Source organism: Bos mutus, chromosome 4 (genome assembly GCF_027580195.1).
Source record: "Bos mutus isolate GX-2022 chromosome 4, NWIPB_WYAK_1.1, whole genome shotgun sequence".
Classification (NCBI taxonomy): Eukaryota; Metazoa; Chordata; class Mammalia; order Artiodactyla; family Bovidae; genus Bos; species Bos mutus.
This window is the reverse complement of record NC_091620.1, coordinates 58,494,137-58,520,149: the sequence shown is the minus strand read 5'-3', so window position 1 is coordinate 58,520,149 and position 26,013 is coordinate 58,494,137. Positions and strand designations below refer to the sequence as shown.

The 26,013-nt window shown below is 40.7% G+C and overlaps 1 protein-coding gene across 1 annotated transcript in view; it reads left to right on the top strand.

The window, feature by feature from the left end:
* AOAH (acyloxyacyl hydrolase) overlaps nt 1–26,013 on the top strand; it is a 185,864-nt gene that overhangs the window by 26,562 nt on the left and 133,289 nt on the right. The window contains exons 3-4 of the mRNA XM_005889098.2: nt 4,117–4,183; nt 11,340–11,439. Of these exons, the coding sequence (XP_005889160.1) occupies nt 4,117–4,183; nt 11,340–11,439 (167 nt within the window). The remainder of the gene's footprint in view (nt 1–4,116; nt 4,184–11,339; nt 11,440–26,013) is intronic.

Here is a 26,013-nt window from a genome sequence, read left to right as displayed (position 1 = left end):
GTGTCTTGCTAGAACTTCACTTTCTTGGGTCACCTGTGCAGAAATCTTATCTCCGTGGAGTATGATAGTTAAAAACTGATGTCAACTTAAAATGAGAAAGGCAACTCTCTTCGCATTCTGTAGGCTCTGAAAATCTACATGCACCCTTAGAACACACAGCCACAGAACTATCTTGGTGGTCAACTCATTGTGTTTTAAATTTCTAATTAGTAAGTTGGTATACACCTGCCATACCCGAGGTAGATGAGGCATCAAAAAATGTCCTAAGTACATTGAAATGCATACTACAAATAACTTGGGCTTTTGGAATAAAAGATTTTAATCTCTTACTGAACCATTCTACCCTTGAGGAAGCCTTCAATTCTCAAAGTTTCTTCTCATAGAATGAGGGTGAAAAAACCACTCCCTCAAAAGTCTCTTATGAGAAAAGAAATGATGGTAAACCTAAAGGTGACTTACTACCTGAAATGTTCTAGGTTTTATTTACACCCATATATATGGATACACTTAACATATGATGACTGTGCAATTGTTTCTTTTTTAACCTTCCTTTGCCTTTGGAATTGGCCATACCTTTTTATCCCTATGCTGTTTCAAGTCCTTTTCATTCTGTAGAAATTAAATGCTCTTGTAACTTCCTGGTCGCAAGCACAATTTAACTGTAGACTTTTTACATCAGATAGGTTACTAGCACTATGTTGGTGTCAATCTTTTGTTCAGTTGTAGCAATAACAGGTTATCACCTAATTATGGCTGACTGGGCCCGATCAGGCTTTTTCTAGAGACTTTGCCTATCTCTGCTCTGTCGTCTTCTAGGTCTATCTAGAGTTTAGCTCTCAGAAACCCAGCTCGTGTCCCACATTAGCCATTTCTGCAGTAGCCTGTCATTCTTAACCATCACGAAATTTGAGGAAACTGATTGTTGGCCCTGCACAGAGATTAGGAAATGTTGCCACTTACTTCAACTTGAGCAAAACAAGATTCTAGAAAAAATACACACATACACACACATGCACACGGAAGCATCTCTTATTTTACCAGAAAGAAAAAAAATTGTTCCCTGCCTTTCAGACAACACTGCAAGTGTATCAAAGAACACCTGGTGTCCATTTTTAAATTGCTCTGCTCTTGGCTAAACTAGTTCTCACGAACAACACTGGAAACTCATTCCAAAGTGCGTTACAAGTCTGTGTAAGTTTGAATGTCAGTTATATAATCCTCCAACTTCCAAGACAACATAGTGAAGGGGACTGAATCCTACTCCTACATTTTTCAGATGAGGAAACTGAAACCCAGAAGGGAAATCAACCTGACCAAGGTCAAAGCCAGTTACCCAGTGCTGAAACCCAAGTCTCTGAGTTCTGGAGCATCAAAGTTCCTTAGGACCCCTAAAAAGGAACACCCAAGGGGGTGCTGTTTTTATTTTATAGCAGTAGTGTTGAGATTTAGTTCAATTATACATGCATTTAAAGTGTATACTTCAATTAATAATTAAGTCACTCAGTTGTGTCTGACTCTTTGCAACCCCATGAACTGTAGCCCACCAGGCTCCTCTGTCCATGGAATTTTCCAGGCAAGAATACTGGAGTGGATAGCCATTCTCTTCTCCAGGGGATCTTCCCAACCTAAGGATTGAACACATGTCTCCTGCACCACAGGTGCATTCTTTACCATCTGAGCCACCAGGAAAGCCCAAGAATACTGGAGTGGGTAGCCTATCCCTTTTCCAGGGGATCTTCCTGACCCAGGAATGGAAACGGGGCCTCATGCAGTGCAGGCAGATTCTTTACCAGCTGAACGGAGTTGTATGTCCATCACCACCATATATTTAAGAATATTTTCATTATATCAACAAGGACCTCCACCCACCTCAGTTGCCCACTCCTAACCATCCATTCCTTCCAGCCCTAAGCAACCACAAGTTGACTTTCTGTCTCTATGAATTTGCCTATTGTGGTCATCTCATATAAATGCAACCACAGAAGCATGTTTCTTTCATTTAGCATAATTAATGTTCATCCATGTTGTACCATGTATCAGAAAGTCATTACTCTTTATAGCTGGATACCATTTTGTTATGCGTAGATAGACTATTTTTTTCATCCATTCAGTCATTAATGGACGTTTGGATTTGAATTGTTTCCACTTATTTGATTTTATATAAAGATAATTCCACTATGAACATTCATGTGTAAGTTTTTGTGTGGAAATGTTTGTATTCTTTTGGGTATATGCCAGCAGTGGGCTTGTTGGCACACATAGTAACCCTATACTTAACCTTTTGAGGATCTGTCAGACTGTTTACCAAAGTGGCTGTACCATTTTATATTCCTGCCAGCAGAATATGAAGATTCTAATTTCTTCATGGCCTCATCATTTCTTGTGCTTATCTTTATTTTTATTCTAGCATATCATAGTGGGTGTGAAGTGGCATCTCATTGTGGTTTTTAACATTTTCCTCTAACAGCTAATGATGTTGACCATCTTTTCATGTGCTTATTAGCTATTTGTGTAACTTCTTTGGAGAATATCTAGTCAGACACGTTTTGAAAATGTTTGGTACAATTCACCAGTGAAGCTGTCTGGCCCTGGGCTTTCCTTTATGGGACATTTTTGATTACTAGTTAAATCTCTTGTTATATCTCTATTAAGATTGTCTATTTATTCTTAAGTCAGTTTCAGCAGTCTGTCTTTCTAGGAATTTGTCCATTTCTTCTAAATTATCTAATTTGCTGCCATGAAGATGTCATAGTATTTCCTTATCATTCTTTTTATTTTTGTAAGGTCCATAGTAATGTGCGATAGGTTTTAAGTTCCTATTTAAAAAGCATAATGAATTTGAAGTCTTGTGCTTTATCACGAAAAAAAAAGTCCCATGAAACTATTTTAATATGAAAGTAGTATTTACATTGTGCCTCCCTTATGGTTATTTACCATTAAGAATCTGCCTGCAATGCAGGAGACTCCGGTTCAATTCCTGGGTTGGGAAGATGCCCTGGAGAATGGATAGGCTACCCACTCCAGTATTCTTGCCTGGAAAATTCCATGGACAGAGGAGCCTGGCAGGCTACAGTCAATGGGGTCATAAGGAGTCAGACACAATTGAGTGACTTTCACTTTTCAAGAGTATTGGCTCTCTTACTAGTACTCCCACTCCAGTACTCTTGCTTGGAGAATTCCATAAGACAGAGGAGCCTGGTGGGCTACAGTCCATGCTGTCACAAAGAGTGGAACATGCATAAGTGATGAACACTTTCTCTTTCAAGAGTACTAGAGAGAGTTCCCATATTTATCTTGTTATTCCACTACCCTACTCCCCAAATAACTGGCAGCCCAGTTTGAGGTAAACAGGACAAGAAAAATTCCCAGGGAGAGTTTCCCATCTGTTCCTGGACAGTCCATCTATCCTAACCTTGCTAAAGTCCTCCTTGGAATGACCAGGGTTCCACAATGGCTGACAAAGCAGAGAAACAGGGCCAGAGAGTTAACAGGTTTCATTGTGCAAACAGATTGATGCACAAAGCCTTCCTGTACTGTCATAACAGGGGAGGCAGGAGGAAGGGGATTGTTTAGGTAATGGGTTTGTGTGTGTCTATGTGTGTGTTCTCTCTGGTGTAGGTGGCAATACAGAGACACCTGTGACTGTTAGTATCTTTTTATCTCTGGGATACCAACAGCAAAAGCTAAATAGTCAAAGTCAAGTCTTTTTTCCCCCCAAATGAATACCAGAGAAGAATATTTTCAACAAAGCAATACTTCAGATTATTTACTTTCCAGCAAATCCTGTTTCTATCATTAACAGATGAGATCCTCACTACCATTCAGACGTTCCCTGCTACACAAAAGAAAATGAGACTCCAGAATTTAACTGTATTTTTATCAAAAACTAGCCTTCTTTAGCATGTATAGTAAGCAAAGTAGCATTTACATAAACCAGAGCTGGAAATGATATTTTCATGGATATAATAACTGTAACATTTCTGCCAAATCCTTATAATTAATCACTCGAATTAATGATAAATTAAGCACTCAGCTTCAGTTCCTAGTAAAGATCATTATTGACTCATGTGTTAAATTCATCATAATAATCTATTTCCCCTGCTTTATCTTTCTTAGAAAAACTGTTCTTGAAGACCACTTGCTATTTAGTGGTACATATATTTGGACCAGACATCACAAAACTGTGAGTATACTAATACATTCATCTGATTCAGTTGCTGGGACATGGTGGGAGGTGGGGAGAAAACTGGGAGATGGCTGGCTCCATTTCCAGCCGGATGTACTTACTGTACACGACATAAGTCCTATCTGGTTCTTGTTAATAGTAGAAAATTCAAACCTGACTCAGATCGTCATCCTAGGCAAAGGCTCTCTTCAAATTACTGTGTGGCAACTTGGCTCAGTTTCTCTCCAAGGGCCGTTTGGAAGAATTTTGACCAATAATGCCAATAAATGGGGAGATCCTAGTGGCTGGGACTGGATGTCTGCCCCCTTCTCTTGGGCTTTCCCTCCAGTCCCTCCTGGATTCTCAGGCCGTATGCTTCTCAGGTTCTTCTCTTCTTGCCTCCCACTTGCTGGCTGCCTGGCCTTCTCCTCTTCTCCAACCCCTGCCCCTTAGGATCCTATATGCACGCCATTGTCATTTTCTGTCTGCTTCCTTTCTTCTACCTTTTTTTCTTTTTTGAGCTCAGGACACTGAATCAGACACATCATATTCCTGTCCTTGGCTCTTTCTCATCAAGAATCCAAACTTGGCTTTCTTGCATTTCTTATCCAGTTATTTACCTAGTTATTCTGAATAATGTCATTAGCCCCCAAACCTACCACCCAAAGCAAAGTCTGGACCTTGACAATAACTTACCCTAACCACAGGGTCTCGTGTCTTTATTCTCATGATTTTCTCCACCCAAGTAATAAAGTCCATGCTTATCATTCTCTTGTTTTCCTTTTGTATAGTTATATATATATATGTATATTTTTATTAATATAATACATTATAGTCATAAAATAATATATAAGTAATTATTAAAACCTATTATGATTATTTTCTATATTCCTTTAAAGCATATTTTAAAATTTTAGTTATTTCTTTATAAAGAGATTATCACATCATTCATAATCTTTGGGGACCTACCACTTAAAATTGTATGTCTAAGATTCATCCATAGATTCGCGGCATTGCTGTAGTTCATGCACTCTGAGTACATAGAATATCCCATTGTGTCTCTACAAGAATCTATTCCCTCACTCTCCCATTGATGGGTATTTGGCTTGTTTTCTGATTTTCTCTTTTGTGAAGAAAGTGCTGCTGTGAACGTTCTTACATGGTTCCTGTTTTATATGCCCTTAGCCTCAGAGCAGAGTGGCTCAGAGAAACTACCCCCACAGCAGGGTAGCCTGCAGTTAAAGATTTCTAAAGACAAAAGAAACTTAAAACAATACAGACCAGAGGGACAATCAGTGCTCCATCGTGCTGTGCCCCTGCCTCTATTTATGTTAATCTCACTCTACTGTGGTCAGTGATTTTTCATGGACCCTGGACTGGGAGTGTTTAGAAGGCAGGGATTCCCATCTTCTTAGCTCATCTCTCTATTACTGCCACTGCCTCCTAACAGGACCCCAGGCCTGCTGGATCCCCCATTGCCCTGCAAGTCCATAATCCACATTCTAGCTGGTCAAATAGCTTCTTAATGCAAAACTAACTACGGCAATCTCCAACATAAAGTTTTTTACACACTTTACAGGATTCCTTAGCCCCCTGCACAAAGCTGTTTATGACCTTATCTCTGAGAACATGTTCAGACTCATTCCTGGCTCTTCTATAGCATACCATGCTCCAAAACAGTTGTAATTTTCCACACACACCAGAAGGTTTTTGCTTCAGGACTTTTGCGTGAAATGTTCCCTCATCTCCTACTTCTTTAGATCTTAGTTCCAGGGTCACTTCCTCTGGAAGTTTCCCTGACTCTCCCCAGGCTAAGATAGATACCTCCAACACACACACACACACACACACTCACACAAATTCTTCCTTTCCTATGCAAACTCCTGTGTGCTTTTCACATCTGTTTGTAATGTAATTCTCCATTTACTTTTCTAAGTTGCTAATGAGATTGAAATACTTCTGAGAACTAAGACTACATTTTTTAATCTAAGCAAAATATTAATACTTAAGCAAAATACTGAATATACAGAAGGAAGGAAAAAAGGAGGAAGGAGGGATCTTTGTATCACCAGAAAGAGAAGTCATTCAGTCATGTCTGACTCTTTGCAACCCCATGGACTGTAGCCTACCAGGCTTCTATGTCCATGGGATTTTCCAGGCAAGAGTACTGGAGTGGGTTGCCATTTCCTTCTCCAGGGGATCTTCCTGACCCAGGGATCGAACCCAGGTCTCCTGCATTGCAGACAGATGCTTTACCATCTGAGCCACCAGGGAAGCCTGTAACAGCAGGGCTTGGGGCAATACTTAAGCATAGAAAGTCTTCGATAAACATTCGTTAAATTGATTAATTCTTTTTAAAAACAAAATTATCACCACAGATGAACTCTGACTAGACTGCTTCAAAGAAAATTACTTGAACATATAAAAAAAGAAAAAAAAATAGCCTATAGTGAATCTGTTTACACACCTAGTCTGAGCCAGGTGCGCTGGGGAAACATCAGCTTGGCCAGAGAGGTTTTCTTGGACCTGGATTAGGGGACTGGAGAGTCACAGAGGCCAACAAAGGGCAGTACCCACAGATATCTAAAAGGGATATCAGAGATTAGCTACCAAGTGTGCTGGGAGTAATAGGGAAGTGGCCTGGCTTCACTGGGACATCCATTGTTATTCTATAGCTGGCTGGAGGGTGCTGAGTGCAAGAGCCAGGTAAGCATGGGATCAAAGGGAGGACAGACTTTGCACCAGTACTATAGGTGTGGACTGTACAAGAGACAGTCACCACCTCAAATAACTACAAATGGACACAGAGGGTTGAGAAAGAATGGGCCCAGCAAGCCATTGAAAGAGTAGGTGATAGGGAAAGGAGGAAAGTTCTTTCTTTGAGATGACTCAAAGTTATACGATGGCTAATTCTCACTAGCATGGGATAAGCCACTATGAAGAAAGATAGATGTAATAAACAATCCCTCTTTGCGGTTCCATCCACTGTTAGTTTTGTTTGTGAGTAATTTTTCAGGACCCATATTAGTTGTTTGCTGATAGAAATTTCTCTTCCTATGGTGGCCTCTTCTTACAGCTTGTTTTAATCAATCACATGAAGTTCTGGGTTGATGTAGACCCTGAACATGACAATCTTATAATTTAGTTTTACCTAAATTTCAGGCTTCCAATATTAAATGTGTTTCCTAACCCAGAGGGCATCTCTCCTCATTATTTCACACCAGTCAATTCTCAGTGATTCATGGGCTAATTATTCAGCAATTACATTTTCTACCCACTGGCAAACCACAAGATATTGTTAGGAAGTGGGGCACTTAGCATTCAGGCATTCATTCCCCCAAGAACCCAGGTCAGACAGGGTGGGGCTACTTCCAGGAGCAGCCTGGCCCAGCCAGCAACCAGGGGCCCAGTCCTCCTTGTTCTGACATCCACTGTGCCAAATATTGCCAACCAAACCTGATGCTGGTCTTCTGCTCATCTCCCTTGCTTCATAGTATCTATGCTCTCAATCATAAATTCCTATATTCCAACTTAAGAGTTCTCAGAGATCAGGAGAGGCCTAAACTACTAACATATTTAGAAGAAAAATGCAAAACAGAGTTTATAACAATTTTGATACACCTTAAGTGTAATTAATGTATTTTTAAAGGACAAAAATATAAAGTATTACAACTGAGCCATTCACAGGACAATGGCAAAGGGGTGGGAGGGAAGCTCAAGAGGGAGGTGATATATGTATACTTAACAGCTGATTCACATTGTTGTACAGCAGAAACTAACATACCATTATAAAGCAATTATCCTCCAATTAAAAAAAAAATCCTAGGATAAACCATAATGGAAAAGAATAATAAAAAAACCATGTGTGTATATATATATATATATATATATATATATATATATATACTGCTATTGCTACTGCTAAGTCGCTTCAGTCGTGTCCGACTCTGTGCGACCCCATAGACAGCAGCCCACCAGGCTCCCCTGTCCCTGGGATTCTCCAGGCAAGAATACTGGACTGAGTTGCCATTTCCTTCTCCAATGCATGAAGGTGAAAAGTGAAAGTGAAGTCGCTCAGTCCTGTCCGACCCTGAGCGACCCCATGGACTGCAGCCTACCGGGCTCCTCAGTCCATGGGATTTTCCAGGCAAGAGTACTGGAGTGGGGTGCCATTGCCTTCTCCGATCTATATATATAGATATATAGATACAAGAAAATTGCTTTGCTATATAACAGGAATTAACATTGTAAATCAGCTATAATTCAATAAGAGTAAATAAGGAAAAAGATAACTACAAGATTTCTATAAATGATTAAATTCATAGTACACTCTGAAGAGCGTAGTCCAGAAGTGGGATAAAAGTGTTAAGTCATATGAGGAAGATCTTTTTTCAATGCTATGAGTGTGTCTCTGCGACTATATATTAATGCATAAATCCTCCTTTGGAAGTGATGTCAAAGGTTTAAATTTGAGAGCTTTCATGTGTGAAAGGCCCTGTCCTTGCTCTCTGCCATAGGCTATCACTCTACCTGTCTGTCCAAACTTAACCCTGACCTTGCTCCCTTCTTCTGAGTTATGATGATGATGAACGATCATCAGCATTGACTTCATTCTACCATGATCCTAATTAAATTTGTTAATTAGCTCTGTCAAATGTGTTGAAGTTTCCTGCCCACAAGACTCACTCCTGTAAAGGTCATAAAAGGATATAAATTGAAATGTGACCATTTTGGTCTTATTTGCTGCTCTGGAAAAGAGAAAGCAATGTTGAGTGGGAATAGTTATTACAGGTTTAGAGATTTCCTAAGTGAAAGTGAAAGTTGCTCAGTCATGTCCAACTCTTTACAACCCCATGGAATTCTCCAGGCCAGAATACTGGAGCGGGTAGCCTTTCCCTTCTCCAGGGGATCTTCCCAACCCAGGGATTGAACCCAGGTCTCCCACATAGCAGGCAGATGCTTTACCACCTGAGCCACCAGGGAAGCCCAAGAATACTAGAGTGCATAGCCTGTCCCTTCTCCAGTGGATCTTCCTGACCCAGGAATCAAACCAGGGTGTCCTGAATTGCAGGTGGATTCTTTACCAGCTGAGCCACCAGGGAAGCCCCTGGTAGGAAATTTGGAGATTTCCTAAGGATTTCACAAAGTATGTGTAGCCTAGGCCTTTTGTCCTGAGGTTGGTCAAGAGCACACATGCTACTTTGCCACTTCTTTGCAGCTTGCACATCCTTATCGTGATACACTTGTCTGGACATATGAGGCTCAGCATTTTCTATTCTTGTCCAAAGGAGTGCTTCTCACATTCAGTCTTTCTGATGATAAAACTCTGGTCTTAGAGGATTTGGGAGGGATACCACATGCCCAGCCTCCCTCTCCTATTTTTCAGTTAGAGAACACCAGTCTGAATGAGGGGCCCCCATCTTCACTCTCATATTCAAGTTCACTTACTTGAAATTGTGCTCTATTTGCAGGGGAAACAGAATAGGTGGACACCATATGATGAGTTGGCTCTTGTGGTTCTGAATTGCCACAGATGGGATATTGGCCTTAGGTTAAAAAAAAAAAAAATTAAGCAGAGCCCTATTTATCACCCTTCTGAGTCCACTAAATACCAGATTCCCACAAAGACAGCAGTCATCAGTTAAATAAATGAACCATTAAATCGAGAACAGATGTGTGAAAACAGTCACCCTCTCCTGATTTACTGACCCTGGGTAGATATTACTTTGGTAATGGACCTTGTGTGTCACAAATAGCTTGTCCCACTGCTTAGCCACCTTTAAGTTGGTTACCTTCCCCTCCACCTCCCATGCGGAAACCCTGGGGCCAAGTGGATGATTCATGATGATCTCGCTTTGCCCTCTTAACTCAGGTGCTCACAAAAGGCTGAAAAGCCATCTTGCCAGTCACGTTGTTAGTCTCATTCAGCTGGAATGAAATTTGGAAGCCGCGATCTTAGCCTATGTTTTCACATACTGCTACTGCTAAGCTGCTAAGTCGCTTCAGTCATGTCCGACTCTGTGCTACCCCATAAACGGCAGCCCACCAGGCTCCCCCGTCCCTGGGATTCTCCAGGCAAGAACACTGGAGTGGGTAGCCATTTCCTTCTCCAGTATGTTTTCACATACTAGTGACCTTCAATTTTTTTTTCTTTTTTATTGAAGTATAGTTGATTTATAATATTGTCTAAGTTTCAAGGGTACAACAAAGTGATTTGATTATGCATATATTTCTTTATTTTATTTTCCATTATAGTTTATTGCAAGATATTAAATATAGTTCCCTGTGCTACACAGTAAAACCTTGTTGTTTATCTATTTCGTATGTTAGTCTGCATCTGTTAATCCCATATTCCTAATTTATCCCTCCCATCTTCCCCTTTGGTAACCTTAAGTCTGTTTTCTATATCTATGAGTCTATTTCTATTTTGTATATAAGTTCATTTGAGCTATTTTTTATATTCTACATATAAGTAATATATAATATTTGTCTTTGACTTACTTCACTTATGATAATCTTCAGGTCCATCCATATTGCAGCAAATGGCATTATTTCATTCTTTTTTATGGTATCATTTAATTCTTTTGTATTCATTTTCTTGGTTTAAGAAGCGTGTTGGGAGTGGCAGGTAGAAACTGAATATGGAGGCTTTGTTTTAGCCCCTTCAAATCTAAACATAAACCCAAATGCTTGAAGAACACTATCCTTACATCATCCCCAGGGGAAAAAGTCAAAGGTAAAAAAATAAATTTACTTTAAAAGGAAAAGAGATGCTTTGATTACACCTAAGAAAATGATTTCGGTTGTTTAAGGCCATATCATAAAGATATTTTTTGCTATAAGGCTCAGCAAACTTTAAAATATTGTTACACTCCTGTCCATTTCTCCTATCTCAATTTTATTTATGGCTTTTCCAGAAAAGCATCCCAGTGCCCATGCAAGAGGCTGGCTTACAGCTCAGTGCTGTTAGCCCGTCTCTCCCTGCGCCCAGGACCTTAATGTGAAAGTAGAATGCAAGTGGCAGGAAATTGTTCTGATCCAGCAGCTACACAGGACTGGACTCAAAGGCCATGCCAGAATCCATTCCGGGGATTTACCTTCTTTTGAAATTACTTCTGCTTTCTAATGCCTGAGAGCTTTTAAATAGCCTTTGTTTTACCCTATTTCCCTCCAGATTCAGAGCAGATATGAATGCTGATGTGGTGTGTCATACCCTGGAGTTTTGTAAACAGGATCCCGGCCAACCCTTGTGTCACCTCTATCCCCTTCCCAAGGTGAGTGGTTTTTCATTCCGAACGTCAGATCACAATGCCATGCAAGCCCTTTGGACATGTTGTAAAGGGAGGTTCAGCTTCACTGGCTCCGTGGTTTGGGACAGGGACCTGCAAAACGACATTTTCCATTACATCACCCAAAATAATATTCCCAAAGTTCAACTTAAATGCCTCCCCCATGCTGCCAAAGAATGTCTTTGCTGTTTATTTTGGACTGTAATCTAGACTTGGGCAGGCAGTACATAGGAAATCTGGCCAGCCAAGGTGAGGAGAGGTTAAATCCCTCTCTACCCCTTAAAATTCAAGCAAGTTACTTTTATAGAGTGACCAACTCATGTATTTTGCCTACGACTTTTCTGGTATCAGCAATGGAAATCCCACATCCTGGGAAAACTCAGGCATTTGGTTCCCCTAGTCTAAGTTTTATTGTTCTCACTAATGTGGGCCTAATCAAATACCTGAAATACCTCCCTACTACATTTGTTGGGGAAAGTAGGTAAATTAATACATATAAAATGCTTAGTGCAATACCAGCTGTGTAAATAAGTATTAATAAAATGGTAGCTAATATAATTATTACCAATATTATTATTATTCAGAGATAGCTGTTCAGAATACCCTGTGTGCATTTTATCATGTTGGACAATTTTTTTTTGGAATGCAGACAGAGAAAGGCAAGTGTTGACACAATTTCCTGCTAATGCTGTGTGCTTAGTCATATCTGACTCTTTGCAATTCCATGAACTGTAGCCCATGAGGCTCCACTCTCCATGGAGTTTTCCAGGCAAAAATTACTAGAGTGGGTTGCCATTTCCTACTCCAGTGGATCTTCCTGACCCAGAGATCAGACCTGCGTCTCCTGCATCTCTTGTCCTGGCAGGCAGACTCTTTACCACTAGAGCCACCTGGGAAGCCTTACCCATGCTGTGAATGAAATATAAGATTAGATCTGGTTGGGTATCAAATAATGATTTTCAGAAACTTCCTATGAAAATAAAATAAAACAAAATTTTATGCCCCCTTTCCCATAATTGTAGTCTTTCTGTGTATAACATAACAGGCTTCTGATTACTTGTCATTTCCTTTTTATTTTTATTGAAAAAAGGCCAGTTTAACACACTTTTGGTCTTGGCATGGTTTTGCTGACTGGCAATATTAAATATCATGATCCTAAAAGATGATGCTGTTATTAAAGTGCTGCACTCAATATCTCAGCAAATTTGGAAAACTCAGCAGTGGCCACAGGACTGGAAAAGGTCAGTTTTCATTCCAATCTGAAAGAAGGGCAATGCCAAAGAATGTTCAAACTACTGCATAATTGCACTTGTTTCACAAGCTAGCAAGGTAATGCTCAATATCTTTAAGCTAGGCTTCAACAATACGTGAATCAAGAACTTCCAGGTGTACAAGTTGGATTTAGAAAAGGCAGAGGAATCAAAGATCAAATTGCCAACATCCCTTGGATCATAGAAAAAGCAAGAGAATTCCAGTAAACATCTACTTCTGCTTCATTGACTACGCTAAAGTTTTTGACTGTGTGGATCACCACAAACTGTGGAAAATTCTTGAGAAGATGGGAATACCAGATCAACTTACCACCCTCCTGAGAAACCTGTATGTAGGTCAAGAATAAACAAAACCAGATATGGAACAATGGACTGGTTCAAAATTGGGAAGTAGGTCAAGTACGTCAAGAATACATCAAGGCTGTATGTTGTCACCCTTTTATTTAACTCATACGCAGAGCACATCATGAGAAATGCTGGGCTGGATGAAGCACACGCTGGAATCAAGATTGACGGGAGAAATATCAATAACCTCAGATATGCCAATGAAACCACCTTTATGGCAGAAAGTAAAGAGGAACTAAAGAGCCTCTTGATGAAGGTGAAAGAGGAGAGTGAAAAAGTTGGCTTAAAACTCACCATTCAAAAAATGAAGATCATGGCATCCAGTCCCATCACTTCATAGCATATAGATGGGGAAAAAATGGAAACAGTGACAAGACTTTATTTTCCTGGGTTCCAAAATTACTGTGGACAGTGACTACAGCCATGAAATTAAGAGATGTTTGCTCCTTGGAAGAAAAACTATGATTAACCTAGACAGCATATTAAAAAGCAGAGCCATTACTTTGCCAACAAATGTCTATCTAGTCAAAGCTATGGTTTTTCCAGTAGTCATGTACGGATGTGAGAGTTGGACCATAAAGAAAGCTGAGCACCAAAGAATTGATGCTTTTAAGCTGTGGTGCTGGAGAAGGCTCTTGAAAGTCCCCTGGACTGCAAGGAGATCAAACCAGTCAAACCTAAAGGAAATCAACCCTGAATATTCATTTAAAGGACTGATGCTGAGGCTGAAGCTCCAATACATTGGCCACCTGATGTGATTCACTGGAAAAGACCCTGATGCTGGAAAAGATTGACAGCATGAGGAGAAGAGGGTGACAGGGGATGAGATGGTTGGATGGCATCATTGACTCAATGGACATGAGTTTGAGGAAACTCCGGAAGATAGTGAAGAACAGGGAGCCTGGTGTGCTGCAGTCCATGCGGTCACAAAGAGTCGGACACAACTGAGTGACTGAACAACAAATATTAAATATCATAAGCCTGTTCCTTGAGCAGAGAGATAGAGATGTAAATATTTGGGGTACATGTGCATTTCATGCTAACTTGATGGTTGACTTAAACTGCTAGTTAAATTTCCCTTAATTCTACCTGAGAAGCTGTTGGCTCCACTGGTATCTGGAAGAGTTTGTTAATTTTAATTAAAATTTTTCCATGTATTCAAATAGCATGCAAATATGATATTATAATATTTGCTATTTGATAATGTACAGAAGAAACGTCTCTATGTACAAAGGCAAGTGATATGGGTTTTCATGATTTCCTTAAATAACATCATTTTACAGAAGAAACGTCTCTATGTACAAAGGCAAGTGATATGGGTTTTCATGGTTTCCTTAAATAACATCATTTTATATATTTTCACGGGAGAAGGCAATGGCACCCCACTCCAGTACTCTTGCTTGGAAAATCCCATGGATGGAGGAGCCTGGTAGACTGCAATCCATGGAGTCGCTAAGAGTCGGACACGACTGAGTGACTTCACTTTCACTTTTCACTTTCATGCATTGGAGAAGGAAATGGCAACCCACTCCAGTATTCTTGCCTGGAGAATCCCAGGGACGGGGGAGCCAGGTGGGCTGCCGTCTATGGGGTCACACAGAGTCGGACACGACTGAAGTGACTTAGCATAGCATAGCATATATTTTCACACTCAGAGCTATACATAGTCACAAAATGTTCAACTTTATCCCATTTAAAATGACATTCTTTATTTTTATACTCTGTAGAATTTATACTCAAAATAGCATTTCCTTGTCCTCCCATCACCACCCCCTTTTCAATTCCCAGTTTGGGAACATTTTGACCATCCTTTCTGGGTAAGAGGAAGTTAGAGGATTTCATCTCAGAAATGATCAGTTTCCTCCTCAAATCCACATTGCCAACTTCCAGCTTTACAGATGACCCAGAAAAGAGGAGCAGTTGGTGCAGTGTGGACAGTCATCTGCCTCCACGATTTCATTTAATAGCAATAACAGGTATTTACTGAGCACTCACTGTGCTTATTCTTCATCCTCTTTAATCTCCCAAATACCCCTAGCATGGAGGCACACTTGGATGACCCCTTTTCTAAGACTGAGGAAACTGATAGTTAGAAAGGTTATGGAACTTGAAACTCACTCCCCTGGGAAGGACCGGAACTGAGATTCATGTCCCTGTCCTTCATTCAGAGAGGCTGGTTGATCTCTTAGCCTTTATGTCAGTGTTTCTTGAAAATCCCCTTGGGGTGTCTCTTTACAGCAGTTAACTGAAATCCCACCACCAGAAATAACCAATGTTAAAATATTGAATGCTTTCCTTTTAGTATTAAATAAATTATATTAATTTCTTTGAGAGTTATGATACTGTTGTATATACAATATTTTATTTTACTTTTCCCCCTTAATTTTATGTTTTGAGTATGTATTTTTTTAAATGGTACATATCAGACCTTCCTTTCATTCTCATGACACACAAATTACACCTGCAAAGCAAGTGTGAATTAGTAATAAAGAGACAGGTATAATTTCCATCCCCCTAGAAGACTTCCTCATGACTTTCCCAGTCAATAACACCCCCCATGATAGCCACTACTCTGAAATCCACCACAGAGTAGTTTATTTATATGAAGATCTACTCTTGAATTTCATGTGAATAGAATAATACGATATATTCTTCTTTGTGTCTGGCTTCTTTTGTCTGTGAGATTCATCCATGTTATTATGAGTAACAGCACCGTTGTATGAAGTAGTCACACAATCATCTTTTGATGTTACTCCTGCTACATAGTCCCATCTAGTCCAACCAAATCTTGCCCTCTTTCCAATAAATTTTGAACATGGATGCCAGAAATGTCTTTCTATAAACAGATATGATCTTGTCACCCCACCCCAATACCTTTGCCTAAAGCTTGAGGAAGCCTACCCTGGATCCTTTTACACACTCCTCTTGTCAGAGCTCCTCTTTTTTCTTTCTTTAAAGTTGCTTTGTTTTGAATGATACACTTGTGTGATTGTGTCTCTCCCACTAGGCTATAACCTCCAGGAGGTCAGATTCTATCTTCTTTACACTGTATACCCAATGTGTAGGACAATGCTTTGTACATAACAAAGAAATATTTGTTTGTTGCCTCAACCTTCCCACCTTCCCTGCACCTTTGTCCTTAATAATCCCTTCTGCCCAGAATGACCCATCAACGTCAAGCCCATCCTTCTAGCTCGTCTCATTGCCACTTTCTCTGTGAAATAACTCCTAATCCTCTCGACAAAATGTTCACTCTCCTCTCAGTCATCAGCATGAAATGCTTTTTGAGTACTGCCATGTGCTGGTGCTGTTCTAAATGCTTCATACATAATTAACCTTATGAAGTAGGTGGTGTTGTCGGCCACATGTTGCAGACGAGGAAAGGGAGGCACAGAGATAGGAAGACGTTACATGTACATAGGTTTCCTTGTTCGAGTGTAAATAGATCAGGCAGCAGTTCTGCATCTTGCCCATCTTTGTCCCCTCCGTCATGTCAGGCACATGCCTAATACATGAGTTAATGTGCCAGGCACTGCACTGTACATGGGTGATCTCATTTAGCAATGCTCTTGGGGGAGTATATGTATCTTAGAGATGAGGAAATGGAGACTAGAAGATGAGTTTTTCCCAGTTTCATAGCTAGTAAATGGCAATGAGAAGCTTCAGCCCTGAGTCTGTTTGTCGTTGAAGCCCAAGTTCTTTCAACTGTGCTCTGATTCTCCATTGATTCTCCTGGGGTACTGGTATTTTGAGTCAAACCACTGCTCCTGGGCCAGCTAGTTCCTCACAAGCAGGACTCTACACACTTGAGGTCTTGCTTTGTGTGTGTTTCAGATGCCGGTAAAATGTAGTGTGATACAAGCCATTGTCCCTGTGAAATGCATTTTACAGGGTGGAGGGATGAAGAAATCTCTCTGCTTCAGGGGCCTGCAGGGGGAGCTCCACAGTGTAGAAAAATGGACATCTGACTTTAGGGGGGCCAAAAGCGAAAGGTAGAACAGCTTGTAGGGATCCCCTGAACCTACATCATCTGCAGTGAAGTTGAAATTTCAGCCACTTCTTGCCAGTCCTTCAGCCTCGTCTTTATATCCTTTTCTACCGTGTGCTCCAAAATGACAATTCCATCCATAATTAACTGAAGCAAGAAACAGTCTGCAGTGTACAGTGGGCACCAGGAGGATGGAGTGAGAAGAGGGGGAGTGGAGGGGAGACGAGGACAAGACAAGGAGAAACAAGAGAGCAGGGGAGAGGTGAGGAAAAGGAAACCTGCAGGCTGTGTTGTAAAGACCACCCAGACGGTTTTGTGTCACCTACTTTAGGGGGATTATTCATGTCATCCCTCCTCTCGTTCACACACCAAGCAAGGCCCTGCCTACTGCTGCTGTGTGTCTCTGTGTGCATGTGCCTAAGCGTGATTCTGATACCACAGCTCGCCAACTGAAAACCAGATGTGGTTCCTCCATGTGTGCCCTTTTGATTTGAACCTCTTCTCATTTTGGGGTCAGAGAACAACAGTGCATGCGCTCATGCTCCAACTGGGCTGGGTGCAGCCTGGAGCCTCCTCAGTTTTATGCTGTTCCCTCCTGGTCCCCTAACTCTGAGATCCCCAAGCAGACCCTGTGGCTTTGAACAGATCCCTTTCTTCACCACCCCTGAGCTGGAGGGACAGGCTGCATCTACCAGCACCTCTAAGGTGTGCTCAAGACTTACTTCACAGCACTCTGATCCACATTAAAAGAGAATTATATTCAGAAGGTGTATGCTAGTGGAGATGGATTCTCCTATTTCTCTGGGGCCTCTGGCCCATTTAAACTACTGCTAAAGAGATCTGCTGCCTTAGGAAAGCAGTCTAGATTTTGCAACAGCTTTTCCCACAGTAAATCCAGTTTCTGCAGGAAACCACCATAACTCTCCAGTGCTGAGTGTGTGGGCCTGTGGGCACGCACAGGGAATCTGTGCTTCCCTGGAATCCAAACAATCAGGAAGCTGACATAAGTAGATTTGGAAAGAGTAGATTAGCACTTTTTATGAGAAAGCGATGGGCTTCCCAGGTGGCAGTACTGGTAAAGAACCTGCCTACCAATGCGTGCTAAGTCACTTCAATTGTGTCTGAATCTTTGTGACTCTATGGACTGTAGCCTGCTAGGCTCCTCTGTCCCTGGCAAGAATACTGGAGTGGATTGCCATACTCTCCTCAAGGGGATCTTACCAACCCATGGATCGAACCTGTGTCTCTTATATCTCCTGCATTGATAGGTGGGTTCTTTATCACTAGCACCACCTGGGGAGCCCTAATGCAGGAGACATAGGAGTGTGGGTTCAGTCCCTGGGTCGGGAAGATCCCCTGGAGGAGGGCTTGGCAACTCACTCCAGTATTCTTACCTGGAGAATCCCATGGACAGAGGAGCCTGGAGGGCTACGGTCCATAGTGACACAGGACAAATTCTTCTTCAATTGAGGAATAAACAAGCTGATCTCAGGGATTTATATTTTTTAAACATTAAGTTTATTAAGAAAATATCTGGCATTAATAAAATACCTGGCATCTTTTTAATGGAAGGTAGTAGAGTTTAGGAAAAAATTATAGATGAGCAGGAAATTCGACATTTTCTAAGATTTATTAATCACTAAATTTTATCCTACAATGGACAGCACCTTTCCATTCATAACGATGTGCTCAGCTCTGTGAGCTCACAAAACGCTTTTAGATACATTATCATCTAATCACCCCCAAACTATTTTTAATAAGCTTTTTATTTTGGAATACTTTCAGATCTACCAAAAGTTGTAAAAATATCATACCATACCATGGAGAGTACACCTTGACCCAAGTTCAGTTTCCCATAATGTTAACATTTTAACATTACTTAGTCAAAACTAAAGAAGCCACATTATTCTTGTAATTGTCATGTACTAGTCCTTAATCAATAGTCACATGAGTATTTCTTACCAGGTGTCTCAGTGGTAAAGAATTTGCTTGCCAACGCAGGAGACGTAAGAGACATGGGTTCAATCCCTGGATTGGGAAGATCCGCTGAGGGAGGAAATGGCAATCCATTCCAGTATCCTTGCCTGGGAAATCCCATGTACAGAGAAACTGGTGGCTATTAGAGTCACAGAGAATCGGACCTGACAGAGTATACATGCACACGTGACTATTATTAGTCATTACTAGTTTAGACTTGATTTGGTTTTCGCCTTTTTTTTAAATTTGCTAATGTCCTTTTTTCTGTTCTAAGATCTAATCCAAGACACATGTTGCATTTAGTGTTCCGTTAGTTTCCTCTAGTCTGTGACAGCTTCTTACTATTTCTTTGTTTTTCATGACTTTGACAGTTCTCAGAGTACTGATTAAGTATATTCATATAATGTCCCTCGAATTGGGATTTGTCTGATGTCTTTATTTTGAGTAGAGAGACTTACAGGTTTTTGGAAGGAAAACCACAGAGGCTAAGTGCCCTTGTCATCACATTTTATCAGGGATACATGATACCACACTATATTCAGGGGGATATTAACCTTGATCAGTTGGCTAAGGTGACATTTGCCAGGTTTCCTCACTGGGAAGTCGCTATCTTTACCTTTTTCTTTTCTTTATTCATTATAACTCAGTCACTAAATCTAACAGAATGGGGGCTCCCAGCTTACCTCCTGGAGAAGGGAGTATCTATCTACATACATTATTTGAAATTCTTCTGCGAAGATGTGTCTCTTCTTTCCTATTTATTTATTCAGTTATTCATTTATGTCAATATGGACTTGTATATAAGTATTTTATACTTGAGTTATAATCCACTACTGTTACTTATTTTCTTGGTCAGATTTTTTCAGTGTTGGCCACTAGGATCTACTAGGATCTCTTTCATATTGCCCTGTGTCCTTTTCAACACAGTGCCTTTTCTTTCTTTCTTTTTTTTTTTTTTTTTCCTTTGCTGTTCTTCCTTCTTTCATTTTTTCCTCTTTCCTTTTCAAACTTCCTTACTTTCTGGTAATGCCAGATGAGTATTTTATTGTCATCTTGTATTTTTTACGCCCCAACCCTAAAATCCACCATTTTCTAAGATGGTTTGGTTCCTTTTATTGGAAAATGGTGTTTAGAAACCAAGATCTAGTTGCTGGGTATTCAAGTTGTTACTGGAATGACATTGCTTCTAGATCCTCCTGGTGGAGAATTTAGTAAAGTATGTATGTATGTAACCTATGAATCCATCCATTTGTGTGTGTGTGGGTATGTGTGTGTGTGTGTGTGTGTGTGTGTACTGATGTCTCCAACTTTAGATAGTATCAAAGGGTCAAACTCTATTTTATAGATAAAGTTATTAAACATATTGTGGAGTTGAGGCTTAAGGTCTTGACCTAAGTTTCATATCTAGTGAGAATAACCTGAACTTAACCTGGGGCTTCAGACTTCAGACCTGCAACTCTTCACATCAGCACATGTGTGTTTGGCAGAGATTATGAAGCACATTCAGAGTAGCCAGTTCTCAATATCAGAAAGTAAACATCTCTTGGTTTTAGTTTTAATGGAAATATTATGAAGAGCTTAAGTTCTAAGAATCTTGCCCAAGGATCCCAACTTTCTCCTTACCAGTTAAATCATTTGGTCAGTCATTCACATAGGCAGCCACGCCTCAACAAACATTTCTTGAGCACTTACTGTGTGCTAGCCCCACTGCAAGGCACATTGAGTAAGCTATCTCTTTTAACCATCACAAATCTGCAGGACAGATATGACTCCTCAATTTTATAGGTAAGTCCACTGAGACCTGGAGGATCAAAAGACTTGCCTATAGTCCTGTAGCTGCTACAGAATGATTTTTTTTCCCTAGGCAGCAAATATTTATAGAGAGAGAATTATGTAGGACAGTATTCCAATAAATGAGACAGGCAGTCACGATGCAAATAGTGATTCTACAAGGGAGTTGTAAACAAACTCTGACGAAGAGACAAGTGTTCTAACAGAGGGTGCAAAGAGGAACAGAAAGCTCAGCAGAGCAGGGCTGGGCTCTCCCTGGGAAGGAGTGGAGACGGCTACCTCCAAGGTGCAGGAGGTGTTGACTGCATATGCAGGCTTCTGGTTACATCTGCCTCAGAACCCTTGTTTTTGGGTACTTGGCTTAGAACCCTTCCAGTTCTCTGCACAGTCAGCTACTTCTCCTCCTTCAGCTTTCTGTTGAAATGTCCCTCCTCACACTCCATCTGAAGGTCTTCTTTGTGCTCTCACACAGCACTTTGTTTCTTTCCTAGCACTTGAGGATAGGAACCATGTCTTTTTCACTCACCATCATGTTTCCAGGACTGTGCAATGCCTGACACATAGTAGGTGCTTTAAGTTTTGTTACATGAAAGACAAGATGGAAAGGGCCTTTCTGAACATGTATTTGCTTTATTCCTCCCTTGCAAGGGTTTATCTGATCTCAGTGGAACATACCAGAGTATAAAAGGTTTAGCTGATTTTAGAACGTGAAGCAGTTTTTAGAAATATGTGTGGAGTCCCACCCAAGGGCATCTGGTTCAGTACTTCTGGGGTGAGATTTGAGCAGCTGCACTTCTACAAAACTTCTGATGAGCACTGAAGGGTAAAAACTGTTGGCCCAAGCCTGAAAGCTGCCATCAACAAGCCTGAAAATATTGTTTCTCCTCCTGCTGCTGGCCTTTTCTTTGTCATCTGGTAGTTTCCCAGACACCCAAAGTCACATGTCTCCATTTACCCCCAGTCTCATCCTTGGTTCCTTGACTTCTGCCCCTTTTCTCATGGATTCATTAACAAACTCTGCTTATGGGCTTCAAGTCTCCAAACCCCCACTGCTAAGACCTCTTAGAAGGGCTGAGGGAACTGAAGGTTTTAGAAACAATATATTTAGAGTTCATTCCTTTTTTATGGATTTTCTCATAACAGTTTGCTAATTGGGCCAAATTACACTGAAGTTATCTACACCCAAGGAGGGAAAGGAGGATACCTATTAACCAGCTCAGGTTGCTCCCATTCCAAAAATTAATATAAAAATAAACCCCAGGACTCCCATTCTTCTCCAGCTACTATCTAATTTTTTCCTTCCTCTAATTGACAGGTAGTTCAATATTGTGGTTATGAGCACAGATCTTAGAGCCAGACCACCTGAGCTCAAAACCTGGCTGCATTTCTTATGTTCTGTCTCTCCTTAAACAAGTTGCTCAATTGCTCTGGGCCTCAGTTTCTTCATCTGTAAAGTGGACATAATACTCAGGCTTCATAGGGCAGTTGTGAATATTTTAAAATTTAATATATATCTCCAGGTGTGTTTATATGCATACATACCTATAAGTGTGTATATGCATTTTATAGTGGGGCAGGAGATTGAGTTTTAGGATGGTGCTTTCTTTGCTTGTAATAAGCATTAATAAGTGTTAGGAGCAGCAGCAACTTCCAGCTATCTTTTAAAGGAGAAGAGCTTTTCTTCATGTCCCATTTGCTTCTCAAGTTACTGCAGGTTGGCCTCTAGCCCCATTACTCTAATAAAACACTTCTCCTTAAGCTGATGACTTAAGGAGTCACTGATGACTTCCTCAACATCAAATCCAGGATCATTCTTATCCATTATCCTTTGCGTTTAACACTGTTTGCCACTCCCTTCCAGAAACTTCTCTACTCTTTTCTGGTTCTCCTTGCACTACTCTGTCTCCTTGAGGCTACCCTTCCCTTCCTAAGCACCAGGACCCACCCAGCCAGGACTCTGCTCACTCTGGGCTTTCTCTCTGAGTAATTATAGTCAGGACAGCCTGGCAGTTAAACACAGACTGCCCAATGCCATCCTGCGGGGATCAGTGACCCTGGCCCCACCATGTACTTGCTAAGTGCTTTGAGATATATCATTCAACTGCTTTGTGTTTTTTCATATGTTAAATGAGGAATAGAGTAGAGCCTACCACCAAAGGATAATGTGAAGACTACACAAATTGGCATGTGTGAAAATTCTTAGAATAGTGACTGATCATCATAAACATACAAAACATTTGCTCTTGTTATTAAGCCTCACAAACAAAGTTCAAGACTGTCCTCAGAGATTCAGCCACTGCATGCAGCTGCCAGATAAATATCTTCTTTTGTAGGTCCCAAAGACAGCTTGAACATAATGTGTCAGAAACTGGACTATTATCTTTTGCCCACATCAGCTATTCCTCCCATATTGCATATTTCAGTACTGACACCAGCCTTCACCCTTCTAAATGGTTCTTTCTAGTCTATTCCCCTTCTTCATCTTCAATTCTGCCTGCCTCATTCAGGGACTTATTATTTCTTTGGCCATCTGATGCAAAGATTGGAAAAGACCCTGATGTTGGGAAAGATTGAGGGCAGAAGAAGGGGGCAGTAGAGGATGAGCGATGGTTGGATGGCATCCTTGACTCAATGGACATGAGTTTGAGCAAGCTCCAAGAGATAGTGAAGGACAGGGAAGTCTGACATGCTGCAGTCCATGGAGTCAAAAAGAACTGGACACGAGTTAGTGACTGAACAACAATAATAATCATTCTAGGGTGGAGTCCTGCAGCAACTTTGTAATTGATATCTCCACCTCCCACCTTGAAACCCTCAAATCCAGGCACCCAAGTGATGTTTCCAAAATGCAAATCTGACATGCTCCCTGTCTTGATGGACAGCCATCCATCAAGGCCAAGACAAAGCCTGAGTTCCATAAACTAGCCTGTCCTTACCTCCCCAGCCTTGTTCTTGAAGGAACTGGTTCATCCACTTCTCTGCAGCAGCTCAGTACTTATCATTCCCATCACATCCTGCTTGTTCTCACCTCCCAACCTTGTTCTATTTTCCCCTGCACCTGTGATGCCCTTTCCCTGAGTCATCTTTTAAGATCTAGTTAGTTCAACTGTCACCTTCTTCAAGAAACCACTGGACACCTATGTTCCTACTCCAGTGAGGATTAGATTCTGTTCCTCATTGTCCCCATGATACTAACAGCTATATCCTAACAGCTAGCATTGCAGTTTCCAGTTTGTATGTTAGTCATTAGTTTCTGTGTCTGAAGCTATAAGATTGACCGCTGGATTATAATTGTCAGGCTGGGACTACATCTGAGCCAGTTCTCTCTCCCCACTGCTTGTTCTGGGTATAGGAGGTTGGCACACTGCCCAATAAATGTGTATTGAATGAATGGATTACATTTTAACCCAGTTCTTTCTATGAAATAGGACAGTAATGCCTTTATATTTCTTCTTCTTGCTACATTCCTTCCCAACACTAGCTAGTGTCTATACTTCCAGTGCGTCTTCTTCTTTATCTCTTTAACAGACCAATCCTTAAGATGGTCTTAATCTTAATCCTTAAGATGCCTTGATCCCATTTTTTAACAATAAAGTTTTTTTTTTTTTTTTTTTAAAAAGGATGTCTTGATCCATCTATCTAGACTTGGGCTTTCCTGCCACTAATCTTCCAGATGACTCATCATGGGCATGCATTCTGTCCTTTCCACTCTTCCTTTATGAATAAGGACATAATTATCTCCCAGAAATGCATCTCTGTGTTATTCTCCTATTGTAACAACCTAGAGTTCAGTATAATATGAGCCCCAACTTGAATAAGTTTTGGAGGCATAAGAATATACCTCCAAAGGCTACTACAGAACAGCAGCTACCACGGTTCTTGGAATCAATGGTGACATTTTTAAAAAATAAAACGAATCCATGAATGAGCACTAAAATCAAATTGACAAGAGGATGGAGTTTAGAGTCTCCCCTATTTAAAACCAAAATGTTCTCTAGTAACCAGCAGTTAATCCTTTGTTCTTATTCAATAAAAGTAATCTCTGATCCTGAGCTCCATTTTTTTTCAACATGGGGTGTGTGTGTGTGTGTGTGTGTGTGTGTGTGTGTTTGGGTAAATTTCTTTAATCTATTTGTGTTGTTACGACTTGACTTTTTATGTCAGGTACATATAAAATAAAAATGAATTAAGTGTTCTCAGTTTAGCAGAATTTCTATGTCAAACAAGGAAAGGAAATTACTTTCTCTTGTTATATTGGTGCCTCCATCGCTACTACCACAGGCAACTCTAGCAAAATAGTAGCTCAAAACCTGAACTAAACTGAATAAAATCAAGCTTCTCGTCTCCTTCAGTTGTTTAGTCAACCTACCCAGCTTGCTGTATTTGCACTTCTTCTGTTCTCCACCCTAACTCTGTATAGTATGTGAGTGTTTTCTCACAAATCCAGGTCTAGAAGAAAACAAATTATTAAATAAAAAAGGAGTCAGTTGTGTGATCATCAGAGTTTTAGATTAAGGAAATTTCCTCCTTGAGTGATAGCTGTTCTTCAACTGTGACTTGGCAAATCATTAGAAAATCAAATGTTATTTTTGAAGAGAACATACATCCAAGGACAGTTTTTGTGTGCCTTAATATTCTGGAAGACTTAATAAAGTTTTCCAAATTACCTCACTTAATAAATTAATGCCATTCCTGGAAGACAAACATATCTTTGATACCTGAGGCCAGGAATGGTTCCGTTCAGTTCAGTTCAGTCACTCAGTCATGTCCAACTCTTTGTGACCCCATGAACTGCAGCACATCAGGCCTCCCTGTCCATTACCAACTCCCGGAGTCCACCCAAACCCATGTCCATTGAGTCGGTGATGCCATTCAACCATCTCATCCTCTGTTGTCCCCTTCTCCTCCTGCCCTCAATCTTTCCCAGCATCAGGGTCTTTTCAAATGAGTCAGCTCTTTGCATCAGGTGGCCAAAGTATTGCAGTTTCAGCTTCAACATCAGTCCTTTCCATGAACACCCAGGACTGATCTCCTTTAGAATGAACTGGTTGGTTCTCCTTGCAGTCCAAGGGACTCTCAAGAATCTTCTCCAACACCACAGTTCAAAAGCATCAATTCTTCAGCACTCAGTTTTATATATAGTCCAACTCTCAGTACTAGGGTGAAAAAGTCTTGACTGACACTGAT